The sequence below is a fragment of the Balaenoptera borealis genome (genome assembly GCF_965194805.1).
Source record: "Balaenoptera borealis genome assembly, chromosome: 2".
In the NCBI taxonomy this organism is placed as follows: Eukaryota; Metazoa; Chordata; class Mammalia; order Artiodactyla; family Balaenopteridae; genus Balaenoptera; species Balaenoptera borealis.
The window spans coordinates 116111498-116129114 of NC_138867.1; the positions used below are offsets into that span (position 1 = coordinate 116111498).

Genomic DNA, 17617 nt, shown 5'->3' on the forward strand with positions numbered 1-17617 from the left:
AGTCGTGTGGCTGACAGGGTCTTGGTGCTCCGGCCGGGTGTCAGGCCTGTGTCTTTAAGGTGGGAGAGTCGAGCGCACGACACTGGTCTGCCAGAAACCTCCCAGCTCCACATAATATCAAATGGTAAAAGCTCTCCCAGAGATCTCCATCTCAACGCTAAGACTCAGCTCCACTCAACGACCAACAAGCTACAGTACTGGACACCCTATGCCAAACAACTAGCAAGACAGGAACACAACCCCACCCATTAGCAGAGAGGCAGCCTAAAATCATAATAAGGTCACAGACACCCCAAAACACACCACCAGACGCGATCGTGTCCACCAGAAAGACAAGATCCAGCCTAATCCACCAGAACACAGGCACTAGTCCCCTCCACCAGGAAGCCTACACAACCCACTGAACCAAACTTCACAACTGGGGGCAGACACCAGAAACAACGGGAACTATGAACGTGCAGCCTGTGAAAAGGAGACCCCAAACACAGTAAGTTAAGCAAAATGAGAAGACAGAGGAACACACAGCAGATGAAGGAGCAAGGCAAAAACCCACCAGACCAAACAAATGAAGGGGAAATAGGCAGTCTACCTGAAAAAGAATTCAGAGTAACGATAGTAGAGATGATCCAAAATCTTGGAAATAGAATGGAGAAAACACAAGAAACGTTTAACAAGGACCTAGAAGAACTAAAGAGCAAACAAACAATGATGAACAACACAATAAATGAAATTAAATATTCTCTAGAAGGAATCAATAGCAGAATAACTGAGGCAGAAGAACGGATAAGTGACCTGGAAGACAAAATAGTGGAAAAAACTACTGCAGAGCAGAATAAAGAAAAAAGAATGAAAAGAATTGAGGACAGTCTTAGAGACTTCTGGGACAACATTAAATGCACCAACATTCGAATTGATAAGGGTCCCAGAAGAAGAAGAAGAGAACAAGAAAGGGACTGAGAAAATATTTGAAGAGATTATAGTTGAAAACTTCCCTAATATGGGAAAGGAAATAGTCAATCAAGTCCAGGAAGCACAGAGAGTCCCGTAGAGGATAAATCCAAGGAGAAACACACAAAGACACATATTAATCAAACTATCAAAAATTAAATACAAAGAAAAAATATTAAAAGCAGCAAGGGAAAAGCAACAAATAATATACAAGCAAATTCCCATAAGGTTAACAGCTGATCTTTCAGCAGAAACTCTGCAAGCCAGAAGGTAGTGGCAGGACATATTTAAAGTGATGAAAGGGAAAAACCTACAACCAAGATTACTCTACCCAGCAAGGATCTCATTCAGATTCGATGGAGAAGTGAAAACCTTTATGGACAAGCAAAAGCTAAGAGATTTCAGCACTACCAAACCAGCTTTACAACAAATGCTAAAGGAACTTCTCTAGGCATGAAACACAAGAGAAGGAAAAGACCTACAATAACAAACCCAAACAATTAAGAAAATGGTAATAGGAACATACATATTGATAATTACCTTAAATATAAATGGATTAAATGCTCCAACCAAAATACACAGACTGGCTGAATGGATACAAAAACAAGACCCATATATATGCTGTCTACCAGAGACCCACTTCAGACCTAGGGACACATACAGACTGAAAGTGAGGGGATGGAAAAAGTTATTCTATGCAAGTGGAAATCAAAAGAAAGCTGGAGTAGCAATTCTCATATCAGACAAAACTGACTTTAAAATAAAGGCTATTACAAGAGACAAAGAAGGACACTACATAATGATCAAGGGATCAATCCATGAAGAAGATATAACAATTGCAAATACTTATGCACCCAACATAGGAGCATCTCAATACATAAGGCAAATACTAACAGCCATAAAAGGGGAAATCGACAATAACACAATTATAGTAGGGGACTTTAACACCCCACTTCCATCAATGGACAGATTATCCAAAATGAAAATAAATAACGAAACACAAGCTTTAAATGATACATTAAAGAAGATGGACTTAATTGATATTTATAAGACATTCCATCCAAAAACAACAGAATACACTTTCTTCTCAAGTGCTCATGGAACATTCTCCAGGACAGATCATACCTTGGGTCACAAATCAAGCCTTGGCAAATTTAAGAAAATTGATATCGTATCAAGTATCTTTTCCGACACCAAGGCTATGAGACTGGATATCAATTACAGGAAAAAAAATCTGTGGAAAATACAAACACATGGAGGCTAAACCATACACTACTAAATAACCAGGAGATCACTGAAGAAATCAAAGAAGAAATTAAAAAATACCTAGAAACAAATGACAATGAAAACGCGACAACCCAAAACCTATGGGATGCAGCAAAATCAGTTCTAAGAGGGAAGTTTATACAATCCTACCTCAAGAAACAAGAAACATCTCAAATAAACAACCTAACCTTACACCTAAAGCAATTAGAGAAAGAAGAACAAAAAAACCCCAAAGTTAGCAGAAGGAAAGAAATCATAAAGATCAGATCAGAAATAAATGAAAAAGAAATGAAGGGAACAACAGCAAAGATCAACAAAACTAAAAGCTGGTTCTTTGACAAGATAAACAAAATTGATAAACCATTAGCCAGACTCATCTGGAAAAAAAGGGAGAAGACTCAAATCAACAGAATTAGACATGAAAAAGGAGAAGTAACAACTGACACTGCAGAAATGCAAAGGATCATGAGAGACTGTTACAAGCAACTATCTGCCAATAAAATGGACAACCTGGAAGAAATGGACACATTCTTAGAAAAGCACAACCTTCTGAGACTGAACCAGGAAGAAATAGTAAATATAAACAGACCAATCACAAGCACTGAAATTGAAACTGTGATTAAAAATCTTCCAACACACAAAAGCCCAGGACCAGATGGCTTCACAGGTGAATTCTATCAAACATTTAGAGAAGAGCTAACACCTATCCTTCTCAAACTCTTCCAAAATATATCACAGGGAGGAACACTCCCAAATTCATTCTACGAGGCCACCATCACCCTGATACCAAAACCAGAAAAAGATGTCACAAAGAAAGAAAACTACAGGCCAATATCACTGATGAACATAGATGCAAAAATCCTCAACAAAATACTAGCAAACAGAATCCAAAAGCACATTAAAAGGATCATACACCATGCTCAAGTGGGGTTTAACTGAGGAATTCAAGGATTCTTCAGTATACACAAATCAATCAATGTGATAAACCATATTAACAAACTGAAGGATAAAAACCACATGATCATCTCAATAGATGCAGAAAAAGCTTCTGACAAAATTCAACATCCATTTATGATAAAACCCTCCAGAAAGTAGGCAGAGAGGGAATTTACCTCAGCACAATAAAGTCCATATATGACAAACCCACAGCCAACATCATTCTCAATGGTGAAAACCTGAAATCATTTCCACTAAGATCAGGAACAAGACAAGGTTGCCCACTCTCACCACTATTATTCAACATAGTTTTGGACGTTTTAGCCATAGCAATCAGAGAAGAAAAAGAAATAAAAGGAATCAAATTGGAAAAGAAGAAGTAAAACTGTCACTGTTTGCAGATGACATGGTACTATACATAGAGAATCCTAAAGATGCCACCAGAAAACTACTAGAGCTAATCAATGAATCTGGGCAAGTTGCAGGATACAAAATTAGTGCACAGAAATCTCTTGCATTCCTATACACTAATGATGAAAAATCTGAAAGAGAAATTAAGGAAACACTCCCATTTACCACTGCAACCAAAAGAATAAAATACCTAGGAATAAACCTACCTAAGGAGACAAAAGACCTGCATGTGGAAAACTATAAGACACTGATGAAAGAAATTAAAGATGATACAAACAGATGGAGAGATAGACCATGTTATTGGACTGGAAGAATCAACATTGTGAAAATGACTATACTACCCAAAGCAATGTACAGATTCAATGCAATCCCTATCAAAGTACCAATGGCATTTTTCACAAAACTAGAACAAAAAAATCTCACAATTTGAATGTGTACACAAAAGACCTCGAATAGCCAAAGCAATCTTGAGAACGAAAAACAGAGCTGGAGGAATCAGGCTCCCTGACTTCAGACTATACTACAAAGCTACAGTAATCAAGACGGTATCGTACTGGCACAAAAACAGAAATATAGATCAATGGAACAGGATAGAAAGCCCAGTGATAAACCCATGCACATATGGTCACCTTATTTTTGATAAAGGAGGCAAGAATATACAATGAAGAAAAGCAGCCTCTTCAATAAGTGGTGCTGGGAAAACTGGACAGCTGCATGTAAAAGAATGAAATTAGAACACTCCCTAACACCATACACAAAAATAAACTCAAAATGGACTAAAGACCTAAATGTAAGACCAGACACTATCAAACTCTTAGAGGAAAACATAGGCAGACATTGTATGACATATATCACAGCAAGATCCTTTTTGACCCACCTCTTCAGAGTAATGGAAATAAAAACAAAAATAAACAAATGGGACCTAATGAAACGTAAAAGCTTTTGTACAGCAAAGGAAACCATAAACAAGATGAAAAGACAACCCTCAGAATGGGAGAAAATATTCACAAACGAATCAACGGACAAAGGATTAATCACCAAACTGTACAAGCAGCTCATGCAGCTCAATATAAAAAAAAAAAAAACCCCATCCAAAAATGGGCAGAAGACTTAAGGAGACATTTCTCCAAAGAAGATATACAGATTGCCAACAAACACATGAAAGAATGCTCAACATCATTAATCATTAGAGAAATGCAAATCAAAACTACCATGAGGTATCACCTCACACCAGTCAGAATGGCCATCATCAAAATATCTACAAACAGTAAATGCTGGAGAGGGTGTGGAGAAAAGGGAACACTCTTGCACTGTTGGTGGGAATGTAAATTGAAACAGCCACTATGGAGATCAGTATGGAGGTTCCTTAAAAAACTAAAAGTAGAACTATCATACGACCCAGCAATCCCACTACTGGGCATATACCCTGAGAAAACCATAATTCAAAACAAATCATGTACCACAATGTTCATTGCAGCTCTATTTACAATAGCCAGGACATGGAAGCAACCTAAGTGTCCATCAACAGATGAATGGATAAAGATGTGGCACATATATACAATGAAATATTACTCAGCCATAAAAAGAAACGAAATCGAATTATTTGTTTTGAGGTGGATGGACCTAGAATCTGTCATACAGAGGGAAGTAAGTCAGAAAGAGAAAAACAAATACCATATGCTAACACATATATATGGAATCAAAAAAAAAAAAAAAAAGGTTCTGAAGAACCTAGCGGCAGCACAGGAATAAAGACACAGACGTAGAGAATGGACTTTAGGACACGGGGAGGGGGAAGGATAAGCTGGGACAAAGTGAGAGAGTGGCATGGACTTATATATACTACCAAATGTAAAACAGATAGCTAGTGGGAAGCAGCCGCATAGCACAGGGAGATCAGCTCGGTGCTTCGTGACCACCTAGAGGGGTGGGATAGGGAGAGTGGGAGGGAGACACAAGAAGGAGGAGAAATGGGGATATACGTATATGTATAGCTGATTCACTTTGTTGTACAGCAGAAACTAACACACCATTGTAAAGCAATTATACTCCACTAAAGATGTTAAAAAAACAAAAAAAGAAAAAAGCAAGCCTATTGGGGTGTGTGTATGTGTGTGTGTGTATGTGTGTGTGTGTGTGTGCTTTAAGTATTTCTGCAGGACTGAAGGCAGATGTAGCCTGAATTCAAAGGCTCCTTCTGTCATCTGTAAAAACCTAAGCCCGTTGAATGCTGGGAATGGGTGGGGGGTAAGGGACAAAGGCTTTAAGAACCCTGAAGAGGAGGGGAGAGACCTCCCCTGGGCTGGAGGAATAGAAAGGCACACTCTCGGAAGGAATGGCGGACTAGCGGTCTTGAGGCAGCAGGACCCCACACCAGGACTCTCGGCCTGGCAAAGACCACGCCCCATGGAGCATGGAAGCAGACAACCCCCAGCCCCGCCACCCTCAAGGGACCTCCAAGGATTATCATAGGGAGGATGCCAGTGGCAACCAGAAGACTAAAGGTACAGCCCCTGTTTTCTTAGCTAGAAGCTTCCTGGATCCTGAGGTCACCCAGGAGGAAGAAGGGCCGCCATGATCACCAGGAAGGGATTTTCTGTTCATCTGCTCAGATGAGGGCTCAGAGTCAAATAAAGTTGATTCAAAGGAAATTAAGATATTAACTTTCTTTGCAAATAGGCGTGTGAGAACTGAGATTCGTACCACAGCAAGAGTTCTTACACCACGTACCATATGAGACACAGATCCATCACCTGCTCCCCCTCTCTCCCTTGTCCCCCAGTCAGAGGTCAGGTACCCCAGATCTGCTGGCTGGAGAGTACCTCACAGCCTGCGGCTTACCTGGGGAGCAGGTGCTTGCGGCTGACACACAGGGCAGTCTGGTAGTCCTGGGTCACACACACCTTGTGAGGGCTGCATTTCACCTTTAGGCAGGGGTCTTTGGATGGGTCCAGAGCTGAGGCAAAAAGAACATGAAGAGAGGAGTTAGGACCTCCAGGGAAATTTAATTTCTATTTCTACTCAAATAAACAAGAGGGAAATAAACAGACCATGTGTTTGCACCCTGCACTGTTTACTTAGGCTGGCGGGGATTGGAATGAAAATCCACACCAGGGGGGGAATTCTGTGTCTATTCCACGTGGTTTTCTTCAACATCAGGAGAGTGATTCTTTTGTGCTTTGGGGAGTTTCAGTATCTTCATCTTGGCCAGGAATTACTTTTAAAAATCCTTTAGAATCTTGTGTGTTCAGAGGACCAAAAGCTACACTTTCCCTCTTGGGTTATTTGTCTGCTATTGCTTTTTATGACTTTGTGCCCAATTTTACTTATTTCCTATAATAGAAAGTCCCAGAGGATAGAGATTTTTGGCTTCAGTTCCATCAACACGGACTTTGAGAACAAAGAAGCCTATTTTAAGTTTTGTGAAGAACTTCAGGACAGTTTTGAGCCACACAAACTTATGATAAAAACGGGTGGGGGGGAAAAAGCTGACACACAAATATTTATTGTGCAAGGGAGAATTAGATAAGGGCCATGACAGGCATATAAAATGGTAACAGAGGTTGAGAGAAAAAGAGAGATCAATTTCTGGGGCGAGAATTAATGAGGCATTAGTTTGTGAATTGGATCTTAAGGGATGGGCAGGATTTTAGAAAGCAAAGCTAGAAAAGGCAATCTAGGCAGGGCGGCCAGCACACTCCAAGGTAGAGAGGCACGTCTGGGCAGTCCTAAGATATTCAGTCTGACTAGAAAGTGGGCCTTGTGGGTGGGAATAATGAGGGCGGGGGTTGATTCGACCAAGTCACTGGAGAAGGGTCTCCAAAGCCAGCAGATCATACCCTGCAGCGTTTTCTAGAACAGGCAGGGCAGCGGGCCCCTGGCTAAGCAACGCTCCACAGGCTGAGGCGGTGTACACGCTCATTAGGGCAGACGAGAGGCCACAGGAAATCCTCCGCAAAACAAAAGCAACGGTGCCATCTCCCAGCTCTGCGGCCTAAAGCCTATCAGGCGGTCAATCTGCCATAACTGCCCTCCACAGCCAGGCGAGGTCATGTTCCCCACACAAACATTCAGTTAAACAAATCGGCGTCCCAAGCAGGGACAGCAAAACTGCTACAAGAAATGGGAGGACTCCCATCAAACCCTGGGCCCCTCAGCGATCATGATTCCCCCTGCACTTAGAGGAAGTCAGGATTCCTGTCAAGCCGCCCAGGCCCAGAATCGCAATGCCATTTTCTTCCCACGGCTGCTGGGAATTCCTCAAGGGACCTGAACACACTACACCCGAAGGTATTTCTTTCCGGGGCTTGAACGGCTCAGGGCGGCTCCCTGCACTGAAGCAGCTTCAGCCTCCGCAAACAGAAACCAGGGTGTATTCTCAGGCCGGTCAGGTGAGCAACGAGACCCAGGTCATGGTCCCAGGGGAGTCACCTGGCAGAGCCCACTCCCCAGCGGACGTGCCCGGCTGCCTGGTGCTTAGCAGCAGGAGACGGGCTGCAAGAGAGAGAGGCTAAAGCCCCAGGGACAGGGCGCTCACTCCGAGCTCCTAAGCTAAGGGCTTCGCCTCTGGGAAGGGAGGGGCTGGGGGCCTGTGTCTGCCCTCAGAGCCCTCCGAGGCTGGGCCTTCCAGAAACTTGCAGCAGGAACTTCCTGGTCCCAGGTGGAGCTCTCTTGCTTCCTGAGACGTCCTCACGAGAAGCCAGGAGGCTGGTGCGTCTCAGGCCAGTGGCCTTCTCCTTGTGCTTTGCCCTCCACCTTCACCCCAGGGCAGCAGTCCAGCCAGCTGTGACTTGCCTTCCAGGACTCAAGCAGCACCGAGCTAACCATGAATGACAATCAGATGGCTGCTGACGATGACCATGCTGGCCCTTCACTGCCCCTTCTCACACTCCTGGCCACCACAGGATGAAGACAGACACTTAGGGATCTGAAGAAACTTGGGGACCAGGCCCCTGGCAGCCCGGGCCACAGGTACCAAGTGAGGCATTTCCTGACAGGTGTCAAGCGCCGTAGAACACTTGGGATTTTCACTGGAGTGGATCTCAGAGATGGCAAACACCAGGCTGGCCTAGGGTCTCAAAATCTGCAGGACCTTAAGACAAGATTTATTGCCGAATTTGAGCTTCTTTTTGCTTTTGCAGCCAACTTCACAGACATGCAATGTCCACACTGGGATCCAGATGGCCTCAAGGGGCAGCGCAATCTCAAGGAGAGGAAGTCAGCTGAACACAGCAGGGAGGGGCACAGACTCTAGGCCCAGTGATCAAGGTGAATGCTGCCTTCACTGACCTTCTACACCTCAATCTTCTCTTCTGTGAAACGGGATAATAGCAGTCCCTACTATCGCTTTTGGTTATCATGAGGATGAAATGAATTCATCTTGGTAAGTGCTGAGAACAGACCTGAAACATGTGAAGCACCTCATAGGTGTTTGTTATTTGTTGTGTGTCTGGATTTTGTTCCCAGAGTGAATAGTAAGCCTCCAAAATAACCAGAACGATAGCTCACACGTATCCAGTGCTTTTGACATGCAGGCAGTGAATGAAGCCCTCTAACTGGATTACCGCACTTAATTCTCGCAAACACCCAAGTCGGCGGCTGCCGTTCCTGTGCCCGTTGTACAAAGAAGACGAGAGGGGCGGACGGTATGTGACACGTGGTCGGTTGACTCCAGAACCCAAACTCCTCACCACGATACACCAGCGGCATGAAAATCACCTAGAGTCTCCTTTAAAAGGTGGATGTGGGGTCCCACCTTACACCAAGTATTGAGCCCAGATGTGCCATGTTCCTGAGAGGCCTTCAGGGCAGGCTGAGACTTAAGGAGTAAAAGTAGAGGGAAGCCAGGGGGTCTGGCTGGCTCGGCCACACAGGATGCCCCAATGCGCCATCCATGGCCCCAGTGCTCCCGGAAGGTGGGGATGCCAACCCTGGGCACTTGTGCCCTCTGCCCACCCCCTCTGAATGCAGCAACCCCCCAAAGGAGTCATCTGACCAGTGGTTGTCAATTTTTTTCCTGCAACCTTGCTACATCTGTCACCCTACCATTAGGCTAATACTATAGATCGCCCTCCTCCGATTCTTAAGGCTAACATTTCTTAAAAAAAAAAAAACTCCAACCAGAAATACTAATAAATAAAAATCATCAGCTATTTAACTTCAAACACATACTTACTTAACAATTTGCATATAGAAATCAAGTCTGCTAAAAATTAATTACCAGGGTCTGAATACTTCAAACATGTATGGGAATTATTTAGAGTAAATGAACTTCACAGCACAACAAAACAGTAACAAATCAAGCCGTCAGCGTTTATTTAATCACCAGGACGCATCTTGTTTTTGAAAAACAGCAGTACTGGAATTGAAAGGGGATGAGGATGGTAAAGGAGCGTGCCACTTCCATGTAAATGCTGCCTCTCAAATACACTTCTCCCAGCAGCCCCGAGGCCCGCCGTGACTGAAAGGCACCCGCACCTGTACTGGGCAGGGCTGTGCCGCTCCACTTGCTAGAGGAAATGATAGGAGAGCAGAATAATAAGTGGCACTTGAGAGGCCCTTTAATAAGGTGCAGGGAAACTGTGCAGGTGAGGAGGTAGGGAGAGAGGGCTGAGAGTTCATGATAACCCTTACCAGGGGTAGAAGCTTCCTTGTCAAGGTGCTAATGATTTCTGGAAATTGCGCTCCAAGTTCCTCTCTTCCCCAGTGCATTCTTGATGATAGGACGCAGCACTCCCCACAAGACGCTGAAGCCCTGCGTCCCCTCTACCTCTTCTACCATAATACCTGCAGGACTCATGAGGACTCAAACAAGAGAGTATGCCTAACACAGAGCAGATACCCACGGGAGGTTAATTTCATCTTTCCTGCCCATATACAAAACCAATCAAGTGTCAACTGGCATAGGATACATGTCCAATTAATTTTTTCAATAATTTTTACAAAAACTTTTTTCAAAGGGAAAAAAAAAAAACAAGAATGAATTAATTTAAACAGAAATTTGTCAAGCTGAAAAACATCAAATTCAAAAGCCAGTTAATTACAGGCTTCATGTAAGCTTTTTTTGAAAGTAATTTTATTTTTTAAGCTCACTGCTTGGTCTCAATTAAGGTAGTGATATTTTAATTATTGTAATTGTTTCTGAACTTGTTTTTCAGTATAAGTTAATTTTTAATTAGCTACGTCGATTTTAAAATTCTGAATCAAGACTTTTTGCTGTCTTTGGGCACATCCTACAAGCTCACTGTCAAACAGTCATAATACCTGGAACAGCAGAGCAGGGTACCACCTCAGAGATGCTAAGATGAGAGAATGTTCCATTTTATGGGCTGACCAAAGGGTCCCTGAGAGTCACCTGGGGGTGTGACATATGCTTGGGTTTATTCCATTAATATTTGCAGAGCATCAGTTCTGTGCAGGCCCATTTTGTCAGGCTGGAGGCTGGCACTTCCAGAGTGAACGAGATGTCATTCCTGCCCTCCAGAAGCTCACAGCTCAACAGAGGAGACACACGATATGAGGGTAAGTTCTGTATGTTATGGGAGATGGGGGAGGTACCTCATCCAGCCTTTCAGTGGGTTAGGTGAGACTTCCTGGACAGACTGCTATCTATGGAAAAGTGGGTTTGACCCAGGTAATAGGATGAGGAAGAACATTCTAGGTAAAAAGAAGCTCCCATTCCAGATGTAAGAGAAATTGTGGCGAGTCTGGGGAAGGGCAACGTTTCGTCAGGCTGGCGGCAGGCTGGAGCAGGGGTGGCGTGAGACACGACTGCAGAGAGTGGCAGCATCGCCATGGGGGGCCTTGAAACCACAATGAGGACTCCGGGGAGGGGGGGGCGTGGCCACCAAGTTCCACACTGACAACAAATACGGCACACCCTTCCATGCTGAAGTTGGTGGAGAGGGGGTAGGAAGAGAGAACCCTTTATACACATTTTACATGGAAACTGGTCCTTTGATAAGAACGGACAAACTCTACACCACTCGTACCCTCCAAATGAGAGGGGGTGTCAAGTGGAGGGCCCAGTGGTCAACTCTTAGTGCCCCCTTTCCTCCTCTGAGGAACCTCCGTGACCCCTTTCCCTGGGGACATTAAGCTACCTGGTGAGACTGAGAAGCTAAGATTTAATCCAAAAACACCATGTGAACTTGTGGTCCACTCCTGTGACTTGTGGAAACTTTCTCTGACAAAAGGGCACTCAATTTTCAAAGCGTTGACAAATTAATGACTGTTGTCTCCTTCTTCCTTTTAAGGTTGCTCTCTGCCCGAATCGTGCTCATGTGAGGTTCATCTGAAGAGCAAAGACGCTCCCAGTGATTCATTAGGAGTGACTTAATGGAAGATTGACAAAGAAATTACTCCAAACTGCTAAAACCTTGTCAAGCTAAGATCCCAAACATTTATTACAGCTTGTCTGTTCCCATGGTAACCCGTGCATGCATCTTGCTTCCCCCCACCCCCTCCAGAGGGGCCTGTTTACTAGCTGACGACAGAGCCTCACAGAATACAAAACAGAAGATTCCACCCATAGGATTTTGCTGGAACCATAGAAGAATGGCAGCTTGGAAAGCTTTCATCACTGATCTCAGCTTTCAAATCAAGGGGTTGGCCATGTTCTCTGAGGCCAAACAAAGGGGCCTATTGGCCATGCGTCTAAATAGGACAGACAGGTTAGTGATATAGAAGGCTGAATGTGTGTGTCCAAGGACTGGGAGATGGGAGTGGGTGGGGACATAGGACAGACAAGGACAAAAGGAAGAGGATAAAAAGATGCATCTGACCAAAAATACCCTCCTGGGAAGAGACCTTTTCTTCCCCCTTCAAACCAAGGGTCTGAAGACACATTTCTTTCTGTTAAAACTAAAAGCATCCTCTCTCTTATATTTGTGTGTGTGTGTGTGTGTGTGTGTGTGTGCGTGTGCGTGCGTGTGTGTGTGTGTGTGTGTTTGCAGCGGGTGGTATAAACTATGAAGAGCCCTTTTGGAGGGCAGTTTTTCAACCATGTCCTTAAATGATAATAACCATTAAACATAGGTAGATAGGTATTTATTATATCATTCCCTCAACTTTTTTATATATATGAAAATTTTAATAATAAATGGAAAGAACGGAAAAAAGAAACATCCTACGACCTAGCTGGTGAATGTGTTAAGCAAAAACATGTATCTTAATGATCTACAACAAGGGGAAATTATAAACAGCTTGAGGGTTCATCTATATCCATCTGCTCAGACTGCCACAAAATACCAGAGATTGGGTGGCTTGAATAACAGAAACCTATCTTCTCACAGTTCTGGAGGCTGGAAGGCTGAGATCAGGGTGCCAATATGGTCAGTTTCTGGTGAGTGCTCTCTTCCTGGCTTGCAGACGACCACCTTCTGTGTCTTCACATGGGTTTCTCTAGGTGTACTCAGAGAGTGACTAAGCTCTCTGATGCCTCTTCTTATAATGATACCTACCCTACTGTATCAGGGTCCCACCCTTAAGACCTCACTTAACCTTAATTACTTCCTTAAAGGCTCCATCTCCAGAAACAGCCATAGTGAGGATTATGGCTTCAACACAAGCATTCATTCCATCACACCATCTACAGGGAAATGGTTACCTTAATTATAAGACGTCCATTTATGAGATATTGTCCACCTACTATAAAGGAAGAAGTAGGTTTATATGTATTAACATAGGTAGATGTTTATGGTACCTTAAGTGAAAAAGGAAGGTAAAGATGAGAAAATTGATTTGAAAAAGATAAGTAACTTTCTGACAATACACGGCTAATAAACGGCAAAGCCAGTACTCAAAACCAGGTCTGTCTACATCCAAAGGAGATGTCCTTTCCCTTTCCTATCGTGCTTCCCTTGAAAAGAAGCACCAGCCCCAACCTCCACCCATTCACACAGAGGACATCCTCCTGAATGTCCTCTATCTCCTGGGGCCATCCCTGCAACAAGCTGTGAATCAATTCAGATGCCCTACGGCTGCGGGCCACCACCACTGCAGCCTGTCACTGAGTAGTCTAGAAACATTACCCAGAAAAGGCAGAGTCTCCTGCTTCCTGGAGAATCTCTACAGCAGGGAGACAATGACAAGTCATGACCATCGCTGGAGGCAAGAGCAAGTGTCCAGCCTTGTGAGAGTATGGCACTTCTGCCTCTGAGATGTAAGAGTTAAGGATGCCCTATGCTGGGCTAGAAGTAATAGCAGTGGCAGGGAAGAGCTCTAACCCCCTGCTCATGTGCAAAACAAGACATTATGAGCAACCACCGATAAGTCCAACATGGCTAATTTACACATTCTGATCATTAGAAACGAACGTGTTCAGAGGGGTCTACTAGGGCAGCTGTGAAAATAGGTGCCATAATATCACAGGCCACAAAATGTTATTAGCCTGGCCAGTCAATGCTCTTTCTCAAAGCTCTCATCCCACACCTTCTCCCGTCCCCCAGCTGCTCTGGGATGGTGAAAGCAAGGACGCTCACTCTGCGTTTTCACCAAGAAACTGATTTCCCTTCAAAAGTGGGATGGAGGAGAGGAAGAAAAAGGAGAGGAGAGGAGAAGAACTAAGTGGAAAAAAGGGAAGAAAAGAGCATTTTATTACATAAAGCATCACCTCGTCAGGGGGCTGACAGAGACAGTGACATCCACCGACCTGTAGAACAATGTACTATTATTCTAATTCACCACTGAGGTAACTGATATGCAGATCAGTTTAATATGAATTTACTAATAAGGAAATTGGCACAGAGATGTTAAGTAACTTGTCTGTGGTCACACAGTTGCTAAGTCTGGATTTCAATCTAGGTAAGTCTCACACCAGAGATGATACTTGGAGCCACTACACCTCTCACAAAAACAGCTTATGATGGGGGTAAAAGTCACGACTCCAGTGCCAAGCAGCAGCATACGGAACCCCTCTGTCCACCTCCCCCAAGAATCATGTCACCCATAGGATCCCTAAGAGAACTTCTCACTGTGAAGAAAACATTGTACCAACTGAAGTCAAAGCCAACTGCTTGGATGTGTGAATAAACGTATATGATTTTTATAATGAATACAAAAGTCAAAGTTTCTTTCCAAGGCAATGCTGATGCCCAGTGAACTTAACACTCTCTCTCTCTGACATAAGAAACAACATGGAACAAGCGAACCTCGTCGTTCCTTCTGGGAGTGGGTTTTGTGAAGCATCTATATGGTCCATGTCACTGGGGAAACGCAGGATGGCTGGCGGTGACATGGGACAGGCAGCATGATCAATGGGACCTGAGAATAGTCACAACTCTCAGGAGAGGGACAAGACACCATGCACAGAGAAGTCTTAACCTTCTCATCCATCAAAATGGCCAGAATTTATTAAAATGTTGTAATAGTTGAAGCACTTGGGTTCTATTTCATTGTAATTGACAGAAATTATTCATAAGACATTTATGAACAAAGGGGACAGAATTACTTAAGACCAGTTCCATAACCTAGGAAAATAAGAGGATACAAAAAGCACAATAAAAATCAAATATTTCCAGGAAAAAGGTATACTTAAAAGAGTGCTATAGCTCATAAAGTCTATCTTTTGTACCTGCGCTTCACTTCAATGCAATTAAAATTCCTATAAAACACATAGCTTTCCTCAGAGCACTAACTCCTTTGGTGCTAATGACCATGATTCTGCCATTATTCTGCAGCCGTAGTAGTTGACCATGTAAGAATGTGGAAATTCAGAAACTCCACTAATTTCCAAAAAAATAAAAATTAGTGCACCTAGAAGATTGCCCAAGGGTTTGGATCAGAGAGGTGTGGGTTTGAGAGGACAGGCACAGCTGGCTACTTCCTGCTGATGTGATCTTGACGGGTCACTCACCTCTTTAGGATTCAGCTGCAGACCGACAAATCTACCTCACTGGGGTGTCATGAGGATCTGACAAGATAACGCAGAAAGGTGCTGAGCACAGGGCCTGGAATATGGGGCAAGTTCTCATCCTCACCACTCTTACCAGCTCTTCAGATAAACAAAGGGGATGTATACCAAGGGCAAGTGACCCCAGGTATTTCAGAGACTCAAGATCCTGGAGCTATGATACTGTTCACCCTTTCCAATCCCAAATATTAGACTCATCTCCACAGGAAGAAACATTAAAATTTCTTTTTGAGCATCAAGCTCAGGGCCCAGTTTACCCAGAACACTTTTGCTGACTAACCAGATCTTCACCACTGCTGAAGCCAGCGTATGACAACTAAGGCATTCATATATCTCTAATAGGGCTGTGCTCTGCTTTTTCTCATCTCAGAGACTGTAAGGTCTAGAAATGAAGAATAATAACCTTTCCTTCCCCTAAATTATGTTCACCAAGAGCACAACCTACATGGTCCTACTCTTTTTTTTTTTCTTCTTTTTTTCAAGAGAAGGTCTTTGGGCTTTGAAAAGTCTCTACTGGAGAGTCAAGGAGTTTGAGTGTTAAGGTATCCCAAGGGCCTACATTCAAGCGTCACTGGTAAAAGGCTAGAAAAAGAGGGAATAATTAAGGGGAGAAAATCTGGCAGACACCGTTGATCCCAGCAGCCAAGGGCTTGAGTCCAGGAAGGTTGGTAACATGTGGTACGCTGGGGATAAATGGGCAGCAAGTTTCATCCAGGCAGGTTTGGTGGACAAAGTTGGTGCTTTCCGATCCTCAGCCAGAGGATCTCCATCTGGCCTCTTTCTGCCTTGCCCCAGAGAGGCTGGCAGGAACAGGTGTTAACTGAAACCAGAACAGTAAAGTCTGCGGGGAAAGCCTGCCCCAGCTTGGAGATCAAGATGCTCAAGTGACCTCTCAGAGCCTTGCGTAGTGTGGCATCATTCTGAGGGGCAGAACCTCGGTGCAGAGCTCTAGTTAAGTAACATGGTGTTCATTCAGTGGACACCCCCGACAAGTCTAACAATCAGTGGAAGGTGGGGAAACGGGCAGTCACACACTATCACAGCCTGGTCTCCTTTCCCTGTTTTCCACAATCTAATCTAGTCCTTGCTTCTCAGACTGTGGTGGGCCCAGGAGGCTGCACATTCACAGTGACTCTGCCTGCAACGTCTATGTTACCAGACGGTAGGTAATTTTAAACTTTTTTATTATTAAGTCAGTCACTGGTCTACTATGGAATACGATGCAAAATTCACATAAACTCGGATCAAAGAGGCTTCAAAAATGTATGGGCTCACAGTGGATTCTGCCCCCTAAACCTCAGAGTAGGTATTTGCTCTCACTTGCCCTTAGGGGTGTTTTAGTAGAAAAGTTTGAGAAGTGTTTAAAGGGTTTACCGAGTTTAAAGGGCCCTAGAATGAAGCAGAGAGCTCTCCAGGGTAGTGACATCTAAGATGGAAAATCAATAGCAGTATAAATACATACAAAGAACCTTCATAAGCAAATTGTTCATTCTTGCAAAGACCAGAAAGCAGCTCCAGTTAAAGCTGGTCAATCGAAAACATATCCCATGCCCCCTAGAACAGACCCCCTCCCCACCCAATGCCATCTGTCCCAGGGCTCTATCACAGTCCCACTGGTGAAAGGCCCCAAGGTTTTTTAGAGAACTAAACCTGCAAAATCCAAAGCTTTCTTGAGAGCTTTCAAGAGTGCCAAGCATCGGGTGAGGTTTATAAATGAGCTACAAAGCATTTGTGGCTCTCCAGGTATAACTATCAAAATTAAAGCTGTTATTACTTTCATCCCTCCCACTGTTTTCAGAAACTCTTGGCTCCGGATTTAAAAATGGGTAATCGGAGACTATTCATTTCCAAGTCCTTTCTTTCTCCAATTAGGGCAGATTCATTTCTGCTTTCTCGGGATGGTTCCCAAGGTTATTAAATTCCATTCCTTAACTGTTAACATTGAAGCAATCATGACAAAGTTAGTGCTGATTGGAGCTGAGGTTTCTTGGAGCACCTTCTAAGCTATTAGAAACCACCTCAAGCTGAGAAAAGAATGCTTGCATCTCCCACTGTAGGTTTTAGTGAGTGCCGTATCATTTAATCTTGTGTATTCTTGTTCCTCTGGTTTTTGTGTCCCACACTGTTCAATCATTTCGAAATATA

General features: G+C 43.7%; 1 protein-coding gene across 1 annotated transcript in view; it reads right to left on the reverse strand.

Annotated features, from left to right (window-relative positions):
• Positions 1-17617, reverse strand: part of SPOCK1 (SPARC (osteonectin), cwcv and kazal like domains proteoglycan 1) — a 550861-nt gene that overhangs the window by 159555 nt on the left and 373689 nt on the right. Inside the window, exon 4 of the mRNA XM_082379674.1 lies at positions 6403-6517. Coding sequence (XP_082235800.1) covers positions 6403-6517 — 115 coding nt within the window. The remainder of the gene's footprint in view (positions 1-6402; positions 6518-17617) is intronic.